The sequence below is a fragment of the Liolophura sinensis genome, chromosome 1 (assembly GCF_032854445.1).
Source record: "Liolophura sinensis isolate JHLJ2023 chromosome 1, CUHK_Ljap_v2, whole genome shotgun sequence".
Lineage (NCBI taxonomy): Eukaryota > Metazoa > Mollusca > Polyplacophora > Chitonida > Chitonidae > Liolophura > Liolophura sinensis.
The window spans coordinates 78,150,346-78,167,282 of NC_088295.1; the positions used below are offsets into that span (position 1 = coordinate 78,150,346).

At 38.3% G+C, this 16,937-nt stretch overlaps 2 protein-coding genes across 2 annotated transcripts in view; one reads left to right on the forward strand and one right to left on the reverse strand.

The window, feature by feature from the left end:
• Positions 1-742: 742 nt before the first annotated feature.
• Positions 743-10,307, forward strand: LOC135461577 (membrane progestin receptor gamma-like). The gene is made up of 2 exons (XM_064738738.1): positions 743-774; positions 5,902-10,307. The coding sequence occupies exons 1-2, from the start codon at positions 770-772 to the stop codon at positions 6,956-6,958; spliced, it is 1,062 nt and encodes a 353-aa protein (XP_064594808.1). The 5' UTR covers positions 743-769; the 3' UTR covers positions 6,959-10,307.
• A 1,871-nt stretch (positions 10,308-12,178) lies between these two features.
• LOC135461552 (cubilin-like) overlaps positions 12,179-16,937 on the reverse strand; it is a 52,440-nt gene continuing 47,681 nt past the window's right edge. The window contains exons 48-49 of the mRNA XM_064738702.1: positions 13,803-14,041; positions 12,179-12,768 (exon numbers count right to left, since the gene is read on the reverse strand). Of these exons, the coding sequence (XP_064594772.1) occupies positions 12,664-12,768; positions 13,803-14,041 (344 nt within the window). The 3' untranslated portion in view covers positions 12,179-12,663. The remainder of the gene's footprint in view (positions 12,769-13,802; positions 14,042-16,937) is intronic.

Sequence of the window (16,937 nt, forward strand, 5' to 3'; positions counted from 1 at the left end):
AAAAAAAAAAAAAAAAATTATCTTGTGTAGGCAGATTGCAGAATTGATTTACTTGCTAGAAAGTTTATGTGTTCTATTAGTGTTTATAGTTAGTGCACCATTTATTAGCTGATATTTACCCATACACAACATTGTGGATTAGGTAGATTGTTCTGTGATACAGTTGATTCCTAATTGATTGAGAAGTTTATATCTTTTATAAAGAACACTGGTGTGACTGCATGCAGATGTTTTAAACACACAAATATGGTTATGAAAAGATGAATTGCTGAACATTCGGAACAACAAACTGAACAAATAGATATGCGAGAGACATGAGTAAATGAATATGGGTTTATTGTGTGAACATGTATGTATGGTATAAACATAAGATTTCACAATATTGATGAACTTATATAATATAAACTGTTGAGTGTAGACAGTCCTGCATTGGCATATTTTTTAACAGTCTAGTTTATATGGAATAAATTATAAAGGTGTCATTTAACAGTCTAGTTTATATGGAGTGAATTATAAAGGTGTATCACGTAGAGCTTTGACTGCTGCTTGTGTTTATTTGGTCACCCAGGTGAGAACAATAGCTGTAATGGTTATTGATGTTCACGCTTCGGCAGTTTAGTGTAGTTCAATGCAGTGCAGTGCTGTGAGCTTGTAAACTTTGATATGTCAGTGTGGAGTAAGTTGGTGGAGAGAGGTCAGGGGGTCTTATTCAGTACCAGTATTCAAGCTCCTGTGTGTTACATGTGGAACCTTGTTGGCTGCTAGTAATATGAGGTAAGTGCGTGTATGCTTCCTTTGAAAATTACGAGTTAGGGAAATATGAAAGTATAATAAGTGTCCATTAGGATCATTCCTCGGGTATTTCAGTGATACTATGTGTAGTCAGTGGAAACAGCATAATTTCCACACACAGGAGACTGGAGTGTAAACATGGAGTCTTTAAACCACTTGTCCAGGTAGTTACGGCGTGGAGTGTTTTTATGTTATCTTGATTTGCGCATTTCTGTGTTTGGGTGTGTCAATATGTTTGTGTGTTCCTCTTAAGTATAATCTTGGGAGCAAGATATTTTAAAAACTAATTAAGTATGACTGCTCAAAGTCTGTACACACTTTCTTACTACTGTTGTCATGAACATGTGTGTTTTTTTCCTTTTTTTTTTTTTTTTTACAAATTTGAACTTTAGTGCTCTGAGCAGATCTGAAAGTTCTACCTGTACAGAGTATAATTCTGACATGTCACATAATAACAAAGAAATGGAGGGAGGCCTTTTTGCGTAGAAACGGGACATCAAATCATTTTAAAGAGCTCACTGCAGACTGATGCAATTTTTTATATGGTTCCAGTGTTCAGTCTTTTTTCTTAATTTTTAAAAATTTTACAGCACCTATCAGTCCATTGTAATGTTGTCCAGTAATATGTTAAACATGGAAGGGACTCCACATTAAACTTGTTTAAGATGTTTTGCCATAAATTAACCATGGAATATATTCTGTGCGTGACAAAGAATTTCATTTTTTGCACTTTGTGATATTAGCTACATTTGTTTGTTGAAACAATATGCATCTTACTGTATGCTTCTGTCATATATACACAGTATATATCTCGTATTGGGAAGGTCTGACAACAAGCTGCGGATGATCATGGGTTTCCCCTGGGCTCTGCCCGAGTATGGCGTAAAACACCAAGCAAATAAATAAATCACTAATATCACATACGTTTAGTACAGTATGAGCTGTGATTTGTGTGTGAGCTGTGATTTGTGTGTGAACTGTGATTTGTGTGTAAAGTGTGATTTGTGTGTGAGCTGTGATCTGTGTGTTAGCTGTGATTTGTGTATGAACTATGATTTGTGTGTTAGCTTAGTGATGAGCCAGTCTGTGATAAACATGTACATGTTTGTACAAGTATGTACAAGTTAGCATTCATGTATGTGTCAGCTGTGTGATGGTCTCGTCTGTGATAAAGATATTTGTATGCATGTATGTATAAGTTTTGATGTAAAGATTCCCTGGTTCCCATATCTTCTGCTGCTGTTGTATGGCTCATTGGCTTCATTAGAACACAGAAACAGAGTAGCCCTGCATATGGATTGACCATCACAACTGCCTGTGCTGGGTTGTGCTGTGCTGTGCTGGTGAGCTGTAGAGACTGGTGCCAGATCTCAGCACTGGACAGACCAGCTAACCCCAGCTTGAGGTGTTCACAAGTCAGCAGTCATAATCTCCTCACATGGCTAATCTGCTGGGAATGAATAAGGTTTTGTGCCCAGTGTTGGTGCTGACCTGATTGACTGGTATCCTTCGGTGCTACATGGATAAGCTGGCTATGAATATGACTGGCTCAGAGTTGAACACAATCGTGTGGTAGATAGTATACTTCAGGTAGAGGAAGTGTGCAGATGAATAAATCCCTTGTGCAATCATGCATGCATGCATACATAATAATATGGGCCCCCAAAACAGCGGTGTAAAGGTGTAGACTAGAAAAAACTGAAATCGGAATGAAATAAAGCTACCAGTTTTGATACATATATTTTCTGCCTGAGTGGTCATGTACAAGGACAGGATGTGTTGTACCTCAGCACAGGATGTGTTGTACCTCAGCACAGGATGTGTTGTATCTCAGCACACGACCTCAGCACAGGATGTGTTGTACCTCAGCACACGACCTCAGCACAGGATGTGTTGTACCTCAGCACAGGATGTGTTGTACTGCAACACAGCATGTGTTGTACCTCAGCACAGCATGTATTGTACCTCAGCACAGGATGTGTTGTACCTCAGCATGACCTCAGCACAGGATGTGTTGTTACTCAGCACAGGACCTCATCACAGGATGTGTTGTACCTCAGCACAGCATGTGTTGTACCTCATCACAGGATGTGTTGTAACTCAGCACAGGATGTGTTGTATCTCAGCACTGGACCTCATCACAGGATGTGTTGTACCTCAGCACAGCATGTGTTGTGCCTCAGCACAGTATGTGTGTACATGTACATGGTATAAATTTATAGGATCCAGCAGTGGAAAACTTTTTGTAACAGTTTTAATATATCACTTTGCCTTCTTGTGGTATTTTCATCTAGAATCATCTCTACAGAAACATTATAAGATAATTGATTTATGAAATTTTGTCAGTCTAGCAATCATTTCTTATGTGATTAATTAGGTGTTCAGCGTTTTCATTAAATGATCTTCATGAAGTGAAAATTTGTTAATTACTGAAGTATTGTTAATGACTTGAAAGGATTTGAACAGTTGTTTCTCATCTGGAGATATCCTTTTTGTGCTTTTGTCATTTTGAACATGGCTGGGAGGTGTGGATTATGTGCAGTAGTTCAGATACGTGTACTTATCTTCCAATTCCTGGTGCACACAAGGTGATGGCTCAGTCCTAGCCTGGGACAGAGAGTCTTGGAGATTCTGTTGTCGTCGCTATTTTCAGGGCCTTGGGTTCTTGGTAGAAATAAGTTATTGACATCTCTTATGACCATCTAAGCAGTCGAGTATGAAGAGATTTGCCTTCCCCCAGTGTGGCTTAATGATCCACATACAGTTTGAACTTACTCTGTGGGTGAAAATCTGTGCTTCACATGTGAGAAAGTTACTCACCAAAGATTGATGGTTTAACATGACCAATTCCAGTTTCCATCACCAAATTGAAAGGTTCTTGAGTAGGCTGTATAAAACTTAATAAAATTAATAAACAAATAACCTGTTTTGGAATTGAAACACCCTTCTGTTAATAGATAATTCTGCAACCTGCAATTTTTTTAGACTTACCAGTATATGAAATTATGTAATTGGCTACTTTTTGGTATGTAGATAATATGTTAGTAGTATTCAGCTATATTTAAATCTTCATTTTTGGTGTAGTCGGCAGAATTGTGGCCTGATGAAAAATTCCATTTTGCAACATTTCATTTTGTTTTAAGACAGTACATGTTGTGAATAGATATGCGTTAACATTTTTTTAGTTTAGTTGTGTTTTTGTGTGTTATCCTTTTTTACCCTTAATTTTGCATCAAAATTGAAATACTTTTTGCAGAGGTGTAGGTGCTAAACATTAGCTTTGCCATACATGTATTTTCATCAGAATATATACCAAGTTTAATGAATAGGCCATTGAACTTCAGCATTAGTAAACACAGTGTGCAGCCCAGTCCTATATGCATGGCTAGTAGACCGTGTCCACAGAATTCACTACTTAACAATGTGAAACACAGCTTGCCACTATCTGCATGGGTTAAAATAACAGGTTGTTCGCCTGTCTCGAACAGGTTATTTTTCTGTGAAAGATGAAAACAAGTTTCCTGTCAAATGCGACAGGTGCATTTTGGAATAATATTTGGTGAAATGTATGAAATATTTTATGGGGACCAAACATTTTTTCTCTGCTGTGTTGTATTTGTTTGAGAGTAGCATGATGTTTGGTCATCTGAAACAGATATATTAACAGAAGTGAACAGATTGAGAAAATTTGCACATGCCCCCCAAAAAAAGAAATTAAAGTACCTATCACATGAAAGACGTAGGACAAAAAGTAATAGTTTAACACCTGTGTCTATGCCTGAAACCTGGATCGGGCTTTTTTCAATTTATTTTCTTGAAACAATGTCCCTGAATAAAGTTATTCAGACCAGATGGAGTGAATATTTATTGCTTAGTGCCACATCGGCAATATTTCAGCCGTGTCATGCCAGTAAACGATATGGCATCTATGGAAGTAATTGTGAAGAAAACATTTTGATCAGGTGCTGTAAGAAATTAATAAATCAATTTTAAATCCTGTTTGTACACTGAATTTTGACACAAGGGCATTCTCGGTACCTTGCTACTACAGGGCACATGTGTTGTACTTTTCAATTCATGGCTGAGAACTTGCTTTACTCCAATATCAAAATGCAGCTTTGGATTTTGGAGATATATCTCTTTCACTAATGTATTCTTATGGAGAGCTTGTAAGATATGTGATGACTGGAGAATTCTTACTTGTAGATGTGTACCCACCATCATAGTGGTAAATTTAATGTGGTCAGGAAGTGATAAGCACAGCATTTGTTCTGTCAGATTTTTCCTTTTTCATTTTCAAGAAACCTTTTATCTCTGTAGAGTTAACAGTAAAAACTGATGGATAAGACATTCTCCATCTAGGCTTACATTAAGGTGGCATCAGTTGACTGGAAATTCTACTTGGTGATGTTATATAGTGTTTTGTGAGATGTTAACAGCGTGATAGCAACTCTCTGCAAAAGTCTAAAGTTATACCTCTACTGACTGAATGCAAGTATGAATATTAATGTAACATGATATTAATGCATCAGCACCCTTCCTAGTAAATAGGGTAGTCTTCCTCAAGTGACACAAATTGTTCGAGACCGTAGGCCATGTCTGGATCCATGTTTGGCTGGCATAGCTGGACGTGCCTCTAAGAAACTTCTCTTGTAACTTGTGCAGAGCTGTTATTTTCACCCAGTAGTCTGACATCACTGACTCATAGAAGTGCAAGAAGTCTCTGAGAGTTATGTTAGACCCGAAGCAACTTTGTGTACACAAATATATGTTGACGAGGGGCCTCAGAGTGGCAGAGGTGGTTAGTGTGCCAGCGTGGCGCAATGACTCGGTAGCCCCTCGCCAGTATGTTGCTGTGAATTTAAGGAAGGTCTACCAGCAACCTGCACATGGTCATGGATATCCCCCAGGTTCTGCTCTGTTTTCTCCCACCAATGGCCGCCATTGTGTAAAGGAAATATTCTTGAGTAAGGTGTAAAACAACAATCAAATAAATAATAAATAAATTATTGAGGATTATGTTATACGCTTATTATGTTAACAAATTTATGTAAAAAAATATATGTCAGTGCATATATTGCCAAGCTAATGTTGTTATTTTATTTGCAGACTAACAAACAGAATGCTGACTGTGTACCCAAGACTTGGTGGGCCACTTTATAAAGTGGATCAGGTACCAGAGGAATTCCATGAGTCTTTCATCGTCAAGGGTTACCGCAATCCCAAAAGCTCTGCCATCCAATGTATCCTTAGTGTATTTGATGCAAACAATGAGACGCTGAACTTTTGGACGCACTTTTTGCCCTGCTGGTACTTCCTCTGGGTGCTGAAGGGTCTCTCTGAGGAAATAGACTTCTGGAATGACCCTTATAGTTGGCCACTATTGACGTATATGCTTGCATCATGTGCATTTCCTATGGCAAGTGCGATAGCCCACGTTTTCAACACCATGTCTGACAAAGCCCGCCATGTGTGTTTCTTCGTGGATTACGCTGCATTGAGCGTCTTCACCTTTGGCGTTGCCGTTTCTTACCGTGCCTATGTCTTTCCTGATGCTCTTCGGCAGACGGTGTCAGTGAATGTGTTTGTCATCGGTGCTGTGGTGAATGCCATGTTGTGTACAGTGGTCTCCTGTCACAGCCGTTTTATGACCCCAAGTCTCTACCCAAAACTTCTGCGCATCAGTGCATTTGCAGCGCCGTACTTCTACAACTGCAGCCCTGTCATCTACCGACTGCTGTATGGGACTGCGGAGGAATTGGCGATGGAATCCCAGTACTATCACTTCCGGCAGTTCATATTCATCGCGACATCCGCCTTTTTATACGTAAGCCACATTCCTGAGCGCTTTTATCCGGGTTGGTTTGATATTGTAGGACACAGTCATCAGCTATTTCATGTGTTCACCATACTGGCCCTCTTAGATCAGATGCGAGCCACATTGATGGACCAAGAACATCGACGTCCTTACATAGACTCCATCAGGGATTATCCGTCTGCCGCCATGTGCCTTGGACTGACCAGCCTTGTTGTGCTGCACAATGCCCTTATTGTCCTCTACTTTTCCTTCAAGCTGGACAACAGCCAGTCCAAGACGTCCACCAGCCAAACCATGCTCAGTGAGCCAGCCAAGCTTGTCCAGACTAAAGAAGAGAAATCTCTCTAGCCAACAGTAGTAACATATGTATAACTATACAGATATATATATATATATATATATATATAAGGAAATCAGTTTTTGTAATATTTTTGTACTGAATGCTTTATTGGTGAATGTTTCTAGAGTAATCTGTATTTACAAGATTCATAGAGTTTCTAATTATAGGTAAATTCTTACGTGTAGCTTTTGTTTCCTTATTCTCAAGTTTACAAGAACAAATGTTTTATAGAATACATTATAAGCTTTCCACTATCTTTACTGAGCTAAAGGGACCAAACATACCTAGGATACTGCTGCTGTTGAGACGTCTTTCTGTTGTGTTTTTCATGAGGATGTGTAATTTAGCATTTAGCGTGTGCTGTGTTTGTGTGAAATATGCACATCATATATGCATGGACTTTAGGTTCCCCAGGTAAACAAAACAGGTATTCATTTTGTTAATGCTAGTTGTAGACATACATGTAGGTAAAGACTAGTAGTTTTCATGTGTAAGCTACATATTCACGTGCATGTGCAAGGCGAGAACAAATAAGTGCTAATTAGGTTTTTGGTAGGATCTCACTGTTTATGCCTGTAGATACAACTATTATTCACATTTAACATAGTTTTATGCTCTAGAGCACAGTTTGTAATATTTTGCTGATTGTGTGTAGATTTTTTGTTTGTTTTGATTTTTAACTTGCTCTGTTTCTACAAGTCTTTATAAGAAACACACTTGAACATAGGCCTACCTCAGTAATAAGCAAATTATTTTATTTCATGCTCTCTTTGCTCATTCAACATCAGGAACAAATGCAAACTTGTAGTGTAAGCCTTACCTGTGATCTTACAAGAAATTTCATATTTATCTTAATCCATGAAGACATTTTTTTGACATTCAGTTAATGTTGATGTTAAAATGAAGTGCTGCTAAGCAGTTATACAACTTGAGATGTGAATTGTTCATAGAAGCTTGAGTGAATGTTATTTGTATGCAGGAAATCTACTCCAATGAAGACATTTCTGCAGGTTTTGTTTTTACTTTGTTCAAGGGTTGTTTTAAACTGAACAGATCAAGTTTCAGGTGCCAGACAGGTCTTTGTACACATTCCATGTTAACTTTTCCTATAAGGTGTTACCTCCCCTGATTTTGTACGACCAGATCTTGTGACCAGTGTGATGTAAGGTGACTTGTTCACAAAGTTTGACAGTTTTTACATCTTGACAACTTTGACAATGACTTTCAAAAAAGTACATACGATGTGGAAGCAGTTATTTGTTTTATCACTGCAGTAGGAACATTTTGTGAGCGCACAAGGGGAGATATTTACACTTATAGGAATAGCTAATAATCAAAGTAATCAGTCTGTGGACTGAGTGTGACTAACGAGATATATTATTCTCCATGTTAATGAATATGATATATTTACTTGTTATTTAATGTTCATTTATGACAAAGCAGGGTTTGTGATTCTGATTTTCCACCGGTTACAAATTTATGTTTGTAGATAATGTTAGTCCTGAGATAGATGTGTTATTTAGTACACGTGTATATACTGTAGGACCTTACTGTGTTATGAGTGTTATTGTCTGAACTCAGCTTGTGCAAACTTAGGTTATTTTTCGTACCTGATATTTCATTATTTTGCATTTGAAAAAAAAATATATCAAAACCTGGTGAAAATAAATATACATGCAGTTATGGGATGAGAATTGAGCTGGGTGGGGCAAAGGAGGAAATAGTTGATGCCTGTTCAGCCTAAAGTTTTATAATATGAACATGTATGGTAACCTTACATGATTGCACCATTCATCACATGTCAGCTCACTCTGATGACAGGTCAGGTAAATATGAAAGATAGGTGCCAACTTACCAGAATTTCATTACCCGTTCTAAATTCGTGTTTAACCACCATGCAAGACCTATGAACCGTATTTAAGCTTTATATAGCTGTGGATGTCATCAAAGAAAATGACCAGAAATCTGCCAGGAAATATGAACATCATATTGAAACAAGACAGCATTCAACTCGATCTAAACATGTAACATATACATGTAACTAAATTTATTAGACATGCATGTTATAATCATTGGGAGCATATATACACAGCCTAAGTGACAATAAATTTTGTCCATAACTAGGCTGCCCATTTTTCCTGATTCGGAGAGTTATTTTGATGGTAGAAAGGTGTTTTGAGGTTTGCTTGGAACATGGGATGATTCTGGTGAAAAATTGTAAGTTTCATCGCCAAAAATGATATTTTGTGACACTTACTTACCTCTAAAAATGCACTTTTGTGTAGAAATTAGGTAAATGCTGCTATTATTCCAATAGGTCTCTTCAGATCCCCACCCTACAAAAATTATTTCAAATATCCTTTCCCCTATGCTTTGCTCAGCCTTTAAAAACATGTAAAAAGCAGTGCACTTCATAATGCAGTTGGATATGGAGCTTTGCTTGATATCTGTATCAAATGCTTTTCAATCTTCAGGATGCATAAAGAATATATCACAACTATATATATATATATCTTTTCAGGATAATGCGAGTTATTTTCAGTTTTTGAATTCATGAACTATTTTCTTACATTTTATACAGGATCTTATCAAAACCTTGATCAAAAACAAAGTTATCAAAACCTATGGCTTGATCAAAAACAAGAAAGCTTTTATTTAGTTCTGGCATATCCAGGTCTTTGATGTGTTTATTATTATTAATTTCTATGACCCTATAACAAATTTAATGGTAATATTTGATATTTTGTAGTGTTACGACTTCCGTTAATTTATTCATGCATTTACTTTTTACATAAGTTTCTAAGCTGTTTGTTTAAGAACTGTTGTATGTGCAAACATCAAAAGCAAAACTGAATTCTCACATATATAAGTCTTTAATGTAGCAATGAAAGTGCTTCACAACAGACCAGTTGTTCAGAGGTGTTTTAAAGTTAAACTTTGATTAAATTCTGATGCCCTTCTCGTCGTGATACAAAAGTAAAAGGACTTCAGTCAAGATTAAAGTTAATACTGAGTTTATTGCATTTTGGAACAAATGAGTTAAGTGCTGTTTGGGAATCTACCTTTGTACGTTCATTTTGTTAGAAGAATCGAATTGTAGAAACTTGTGTACCTCATAAAATGAAATGGCCACCATTGAAATGCGGTTCTTGCCCACGATATGTAGGAGCTTGTCTGTGATGTTTTCAGCCAGTGTCCAGATGATGTTTTTGAGTGTGAAAACATGTGATAAGTGTGGTTCATGTGACTCAAATGTATAATGATTTCTGCTGCATTCAATAAAAAAATCTGTTTTTATTCACATTCTGCTGTGTTCTCATTACTAAATCCACAACATCAACTCCAGGCTCCAGTATCTGGGTCTCCTGTTGCAGATGACTGAAAATCCAAAAACATACAAAGTTACATAAGAAACTGGAGATGGTTTCAATTATTAAATAGGTAACAAAGGTCCTTACTTAAAGATTCATGAAAAATTACTTTGGTTTAGAGCTGGTTTAGAACAGCTTCGATGGCCTAATGTTTAGAGAGTCTGCATGGAAGTAGGGAAACCTGGGGATCAAACCCGACTTGTACCAAAGTCTTTGAAAATGGTGCTTGTTGCTGCCTCGTTTGGTGCTTAGCACTGAGAGGTTAGAGTAAGGGTATATGACTGGTTTGCCCGGTGTCAGTATAATGTGACTGGGTGGGTTGTCATGCCTGGTGTCTTTGGCACAATACCTCATGACAACAGCACTTTGGCTGCATGGACTCGAGAAGACATGACGTAAGTACACACACCTAATGACTCCTCGTCGTGATATGACTGAAAAATTGTCAAGTACATCGTTTAACCCCAAGCATACATACATACATAAAAGCAAGTTCACTGTTATATCTAGGCACTTAAGAAAACTGCTTTTGTTTTAAATTTTCATTTTTGGAGCATACTTTGTATCTCTTAATAACCCCTCTAGTTTGTGCAGCTCTCCCAGCAGAGTTGTTATAACTGTCTGGCTCAAGCTGTTTCTTCCCACCATAATGCTCACTGTTGTGGTAAAATGAAATATTGAGTACGGCGTAAAACACCAATCAAATAAATAAAGAAAAATGTGTTTGGATACATCCTAAACAACATACTACAAAACAAAACCATATATTCCATGAATCCTTTAAAAGCACAGACGAACCAGCGAGTGTTGGATTTGAGTTAGCTGCGGCAGGAGCAACACTTAGTGATTCAGTGATAGTCCCACTTTTCACAATGTCTATTTCACTTGAGTAGTATCATGGGAATCAGAGGATTTGTGGTGAACCAGGAACTCTTGTAATCCATAGAACAACAGTCCCGTCTACCTACTTGTTAATAAAAGTACCAGTGATTACAATAACAATACAGTTGACCATAAATAACCATAGTAAGTACTGTTGTTCAAGTGGGTGGAAGGAATTTCTCTTGTACAGTTACAAGATTTGCTTGCCTGTGTAGAGTGCTGGTGCTCCCCAGTAGTTTTACTCACATTTCCATTTGCACGTATTTGTTACACAGTACAACGGTGTGAGAAGCTTATCTTCACCAGAGGCTGGGAAACTGAAGATGGGCCTCCAGGCCTAGGGTTAACCATTTGTAGCATTACATTCCTATTAAATCATCACTAATACATTATTAAAGTATTTTTGATATTCTAGTACAATGTACATGTATATTATTTTTTGTGGGAACACTCCATTACATTTCAGTGTAATATGTGTGACACAAGTAGAAATACACTCAGTCATGGCCAGTGAATACATCAGCAGAGATTATAATTCTAAATCTGAAGCAACTGTGCCTGGATTAGTAAAAGTACTGATCTCCGTGATATTTGAACTCGCAACTTCAGGCCTCAAAGCTCTAGAAATGGGCCCTCCGTGGCTCAGTTGGTTAGCATGCTAACGAAGTGTAATGACCCAGGACCAATGTGGTCGCTGTGAGTTCAAGTCCAGCTCATGCTGGCTTCCACTCCAGTCGTATATGGGAAGGTCTTCCAGCAACCTGCAGATGGTCGTGGGTTTGCCCCGGGCTGTGCTCGGTTTCCACCCACCATAAGGCTGGCCGCTGTTGTATAAGTAAAATATTCCTGAGTCCAGTGTAAAACACCAATCAAATAAATAAATAAATAAATCAATCAATGTTCTAAATAACTGAGCTGGAAAGCCAGTGAGAAACATTTTCGTGCAGTGAATAAATGATCACAAAGACAAACAGGTACTGTAATGCTGATAGACTTTTATAGGTACAAATAAAAACAACAAAAGGCTTCATCAGAAACATATTCATCTGAGTTAATAATAATTTATTGTGCTCAGATGAATAAAATAGTACATCAACTGATACAGAAAAAGTCCTCAAAATTATAATACATCTTTAAATATTTATCAGTGATTGGCAACAGACAGCAGGGGAAGTTTTGATTATTACACCTGTTCAGATACATGGGAAAACAGACTTATACACTGACCTTCATTTTTAGTAGTACAGTATTTATAGAACATACAAATGAGTGTATATATACATGATATGATTTTTACATACACATTTCATTTACACTTTTATTTTTTTACAAATCTTACACAAAATGGAAGTATTTATATAATATGGCTTGCTGGTATTATTACAAATGACTCTTGCATTGGGAATGTAAGGTGCATGAAGTCCATGAGGCACCAGCTGTCAACACGACACAATGCTGCTCTAGCTGGTGTACTTCAGTCTGAAGTACACAGAACTGCCTTGTCCGTCCGAAACAAACCGCACAAAAACCCTGCTGCTGAGTGTCCGTATCTCCGCTACCTGAGACTGCGACATAAAACAAACAACTTGTCATTACAACTTGGCAGTTAACCAAATTCACGCACATGAATACGTATACACAAAAATGGAACATTTATTTATTTATTTGACTGATTGATGTTTTATGCCATACTCAAGAATATTTCACTTATATGACAGCAGCCAGCGTTATGGTGGGAGGAAAACGGGGAAAACCCACAAACATTTGCAGCTTGCTGTCAGACCTTCCCATGTACGGCCCGAGTGGAAGCCAGCACGAGCTGGACTTGAACTCACAGTCAATACATTGGTGAGAGGTTCCCCTGCTGTCCTGGGTCACTGCGCCGTGCTAGCGTACTAAGCCCCTCGGCCCCCCACTTTCAATTGCTATTTCATACAAGATGGGGGTTCAGTCCAATTCCATTCCCCTCGTTTCATTGTTCGTGGAGTCTTAACTGGTGGCAATAAGTAGCTGACAGTTTTCTTATATGAAGTTTGCCTGAGACTACTTACCTTCCACCAGTACATGTCACTCGTAGAAAAGTTCACCAGTAACTCACCAAAAACATGAATTATTGACCAAAGTCTCTATTAGTTAACTGGAAACCTATTAACATCCATGTATACACCGCAACAGAACACAACCATTATCATTTCCCACATAATGAATCGAGACCAGCAATAATACAGCCTCAAGTGAGTGTCAAACTTGCCACTTAGGTTGTCTCGGCGTTTTCCTAACTGAGTTATCCAGCCAGATGAGAATGGCTCAAGTCAGCATAGTTATATGACATGTATGACTTTCCACAAATACACCCTACAGGGTACAAAGTACAAAGAGACGATTCAAGAAGAAAACTGTGATCCTCGTCAGGGAATACATTGAATAGGTAAGATTTATTAATGCAGGAAATCATGTCTATTTCATGTATTTCCTGACAATGATTGAGTATCAAAAGTCCCTTTGTGATAAAATGCCACTTGCAAGTTGCAACAAAAACTTCCAACATATATTTGTTCTAAGACCCTGTACAAATCAGAAGCATATAACATCAGCTTACATCTCCACAGTAGGTGCCATATGGCAGGCCTGTCAGGCTCCCCGTCCGGACCTGCACGTAGTCACGAGTACAGTCAACTGCTCCCAAAATTCCGATGTCCAGGAAGTTGAGTTTGATCTGGCGTCGTCGTTGGACTCTGATGGTCCAGTCACATGTCTGTGCCATTGTGTAGTTACTGGGATAAGCAGGGCTTGTGAAGGAGCCATTTACACTGGTCAAGTTGCCACCACAGCCAAGACCTAAATGTAAAATACAGCAGTTAAGATACGAAGAAAAGCTATAACGTGTACGTTGATTTTGTCAGGACCAACTGCTACAAATAATGATTGACATCACAGCCTGGACCTAAACACAAATAACATTAGTCTTAACAGTGCGACACTACATGTACACATTACCACACCCGATATTCTGTGATTCAGTGATGATCATGTAAGGCAGTTTGACACTACATGTACACATTACCACACCCGATATTCTGTGATTCAGTGATGATCATGTAAGGCAGTGCTACACTACATGTACACATTACCACACCCGATAATCTGTGATTCAGTGATGATCATGTAAGGCAATGCGACACTACATGTACACATTACCACACCCGATATTCTGTGATTCAGTGATGATCATGTAAGGCAGTGCTACACTACATGTACACATTACCACACCCGATATTCTGTGATTCAGTGATGATCATGTAAGGCAGTGCTACACTACATGTACACATTACCACACCCGATATTCTGTGATTCAGTGATGATCATGTAAGGCAGTGCGACACTACATGTACACATTACCACACCCGATATTCTGTGATTCAGTGATGATCATGTAAGGCAGTGCGACACTACATGTACACATTACCACACCCGATATTCTGTGATTCAGTGATGATCACGTAAGGGAGTGTGACACTACATGTACACATTACCACACCCGATATTCTGTGATTCAGTGATGATCATGTAAGGCAATGCGACACTACATGTACACATTACCACACCCGATAGTCTGTGATTCAGTGATGATCATGTAAGGCAGTTTGACACTACATGTACACATTACCACACCCGATATTCTGTGATTCAGTGATGATCACGTAAGGCAGTTTGACACTACACGTACACATTGCCACACCCGATATTCTGTGATTCAGTGATGATCATGTAAGGCAATGCGACACTACATGTACACATTACCACACCCGATATTCTGTGATTCAGTGATGATCATGTAAGGCAGTTTGACACTACATGTACACATTACCACACCCGATATTCTGTGATTCAGTGATGATCACGTAAGGCAGTGTGACACTACATGTACACATTACCACACCCGATATTCTGTGATTCAGTGATGATCATGTAAGGCAATGCGACACTACATGTACACATTACCACACCCGATATTCTGTGATTCAGTGATGATCATGTAAGGCAGTTTGACACTACATGTACACATTACCACACCCGATATTCTGTGATTCAGTGATGATCATGTAAGGCAGTGCGACATTACATGTACACATTGCCACACCCGATATTCTGTGATTCAGTGATGATCATGTAAGGCAATGCGACACTACATGTACACATTACCACACCCGATATTCTGTGATTCAGTGATGATCATGTAAGGCAGTTTGACACTACATGTACACATTACCACACCCGATATTCTGTGATTCAGTGATGATCATGTAAGGCAGTTTGACACTACACGTACACATTACCACACCCGATATTCTGTGATTCAGTGATGATCACGTAAGGCAGTTTGACACTACATGTACACATTACCACACCCGATATTCTGTGATTCAGTGATGATCACGTAAGGCAGTTTGACACTACACGTACACATTACCACACCCGATATTCTGTGATTCAGTGATGATCATGTAAGGCAGTTTGACACTACACGTACACATTGCCACACCCGATATTCTGTGATTCAGTGATGATTATGTAAGGCAGTTTGACACTACATGTACACATTACCACACCCGATATTCTGTGATTCAGTGATGATTATGTAAGGCAGTTTGACACTACATGTACACATTACCACACCCAATATTCTGTGATTCAGTGATGATTATGTAAGGCAGTTTGACACTACATGTACACATTACCACACCCGATATTCTGTGATTCAGTGATGATCATGTAAGGCAGTTTGACACTACACGTACACATTACCACACCCTATATTCCCAATATACTCGCCGACAACTGGTTAGGTTTCCCGATGCACAATTACAAGGTGAATGATAACATGAGGACTAACAGGGAAATGGACATATCTTTAGAGCTCTACCTGATAAAACACTGCAGGTTATAATATCTTAATAAACAGAATTACCTGCACAACATACTAAATATGTGGTGATGATGATGACATAATACTAATGCTTAATTTCCTGAGCGAGATCAGTGAGTTACAAATCAATCTTGAATCCCTCGTGCATCCACACATTCACACACAGTCAATTCCATGTGTATACAGTATATATAACATACAGATAAAGCTGACAGATGATCACTGACTAAACACAATGTAGTGTATCATTGACAATACTACACTTAATCAACACAGGCATATTTTGACAATAAACATTTCCTTTTTGTTGACATTTTTTGATTTGTTAACATGTACATGCATAGGGAGTCTACATCATCACCCCCCAAAATATCTAAAAGAATGTTTAGATGGTCTGTGAAATGAGATTTTGGTTATTATGGCATACTGAAGTATATTTCTGTACCTGCAGTGACAGTGGAGGGTAAGCAATTAAAAAGAATATGTACTATCATGTACTACCACTGAGAATGTGTCACACTTCCATAAGTTTAAATTTGTGTTTAACTGGCAGCTATGAACTTTTCTTTAATGTCATAGGATGGAATAAAAATAAAACTGAAACTTTTGTCTCTGCCACTTTTCCTCTTTAACGCATTTTCATGTGACTGACTGCAAAGCCCTGAAAACAGGAAATCATAAAATCACCAGGGTTGGACAAAATAAAGAATTGGATTTTCAGTTTTATTTTTATTTCAATTTTGGATCTTCTCGTGCCACTCTCCCATAGAACACAAAACAAAATTGGTGCATCATACAGGTACCTGC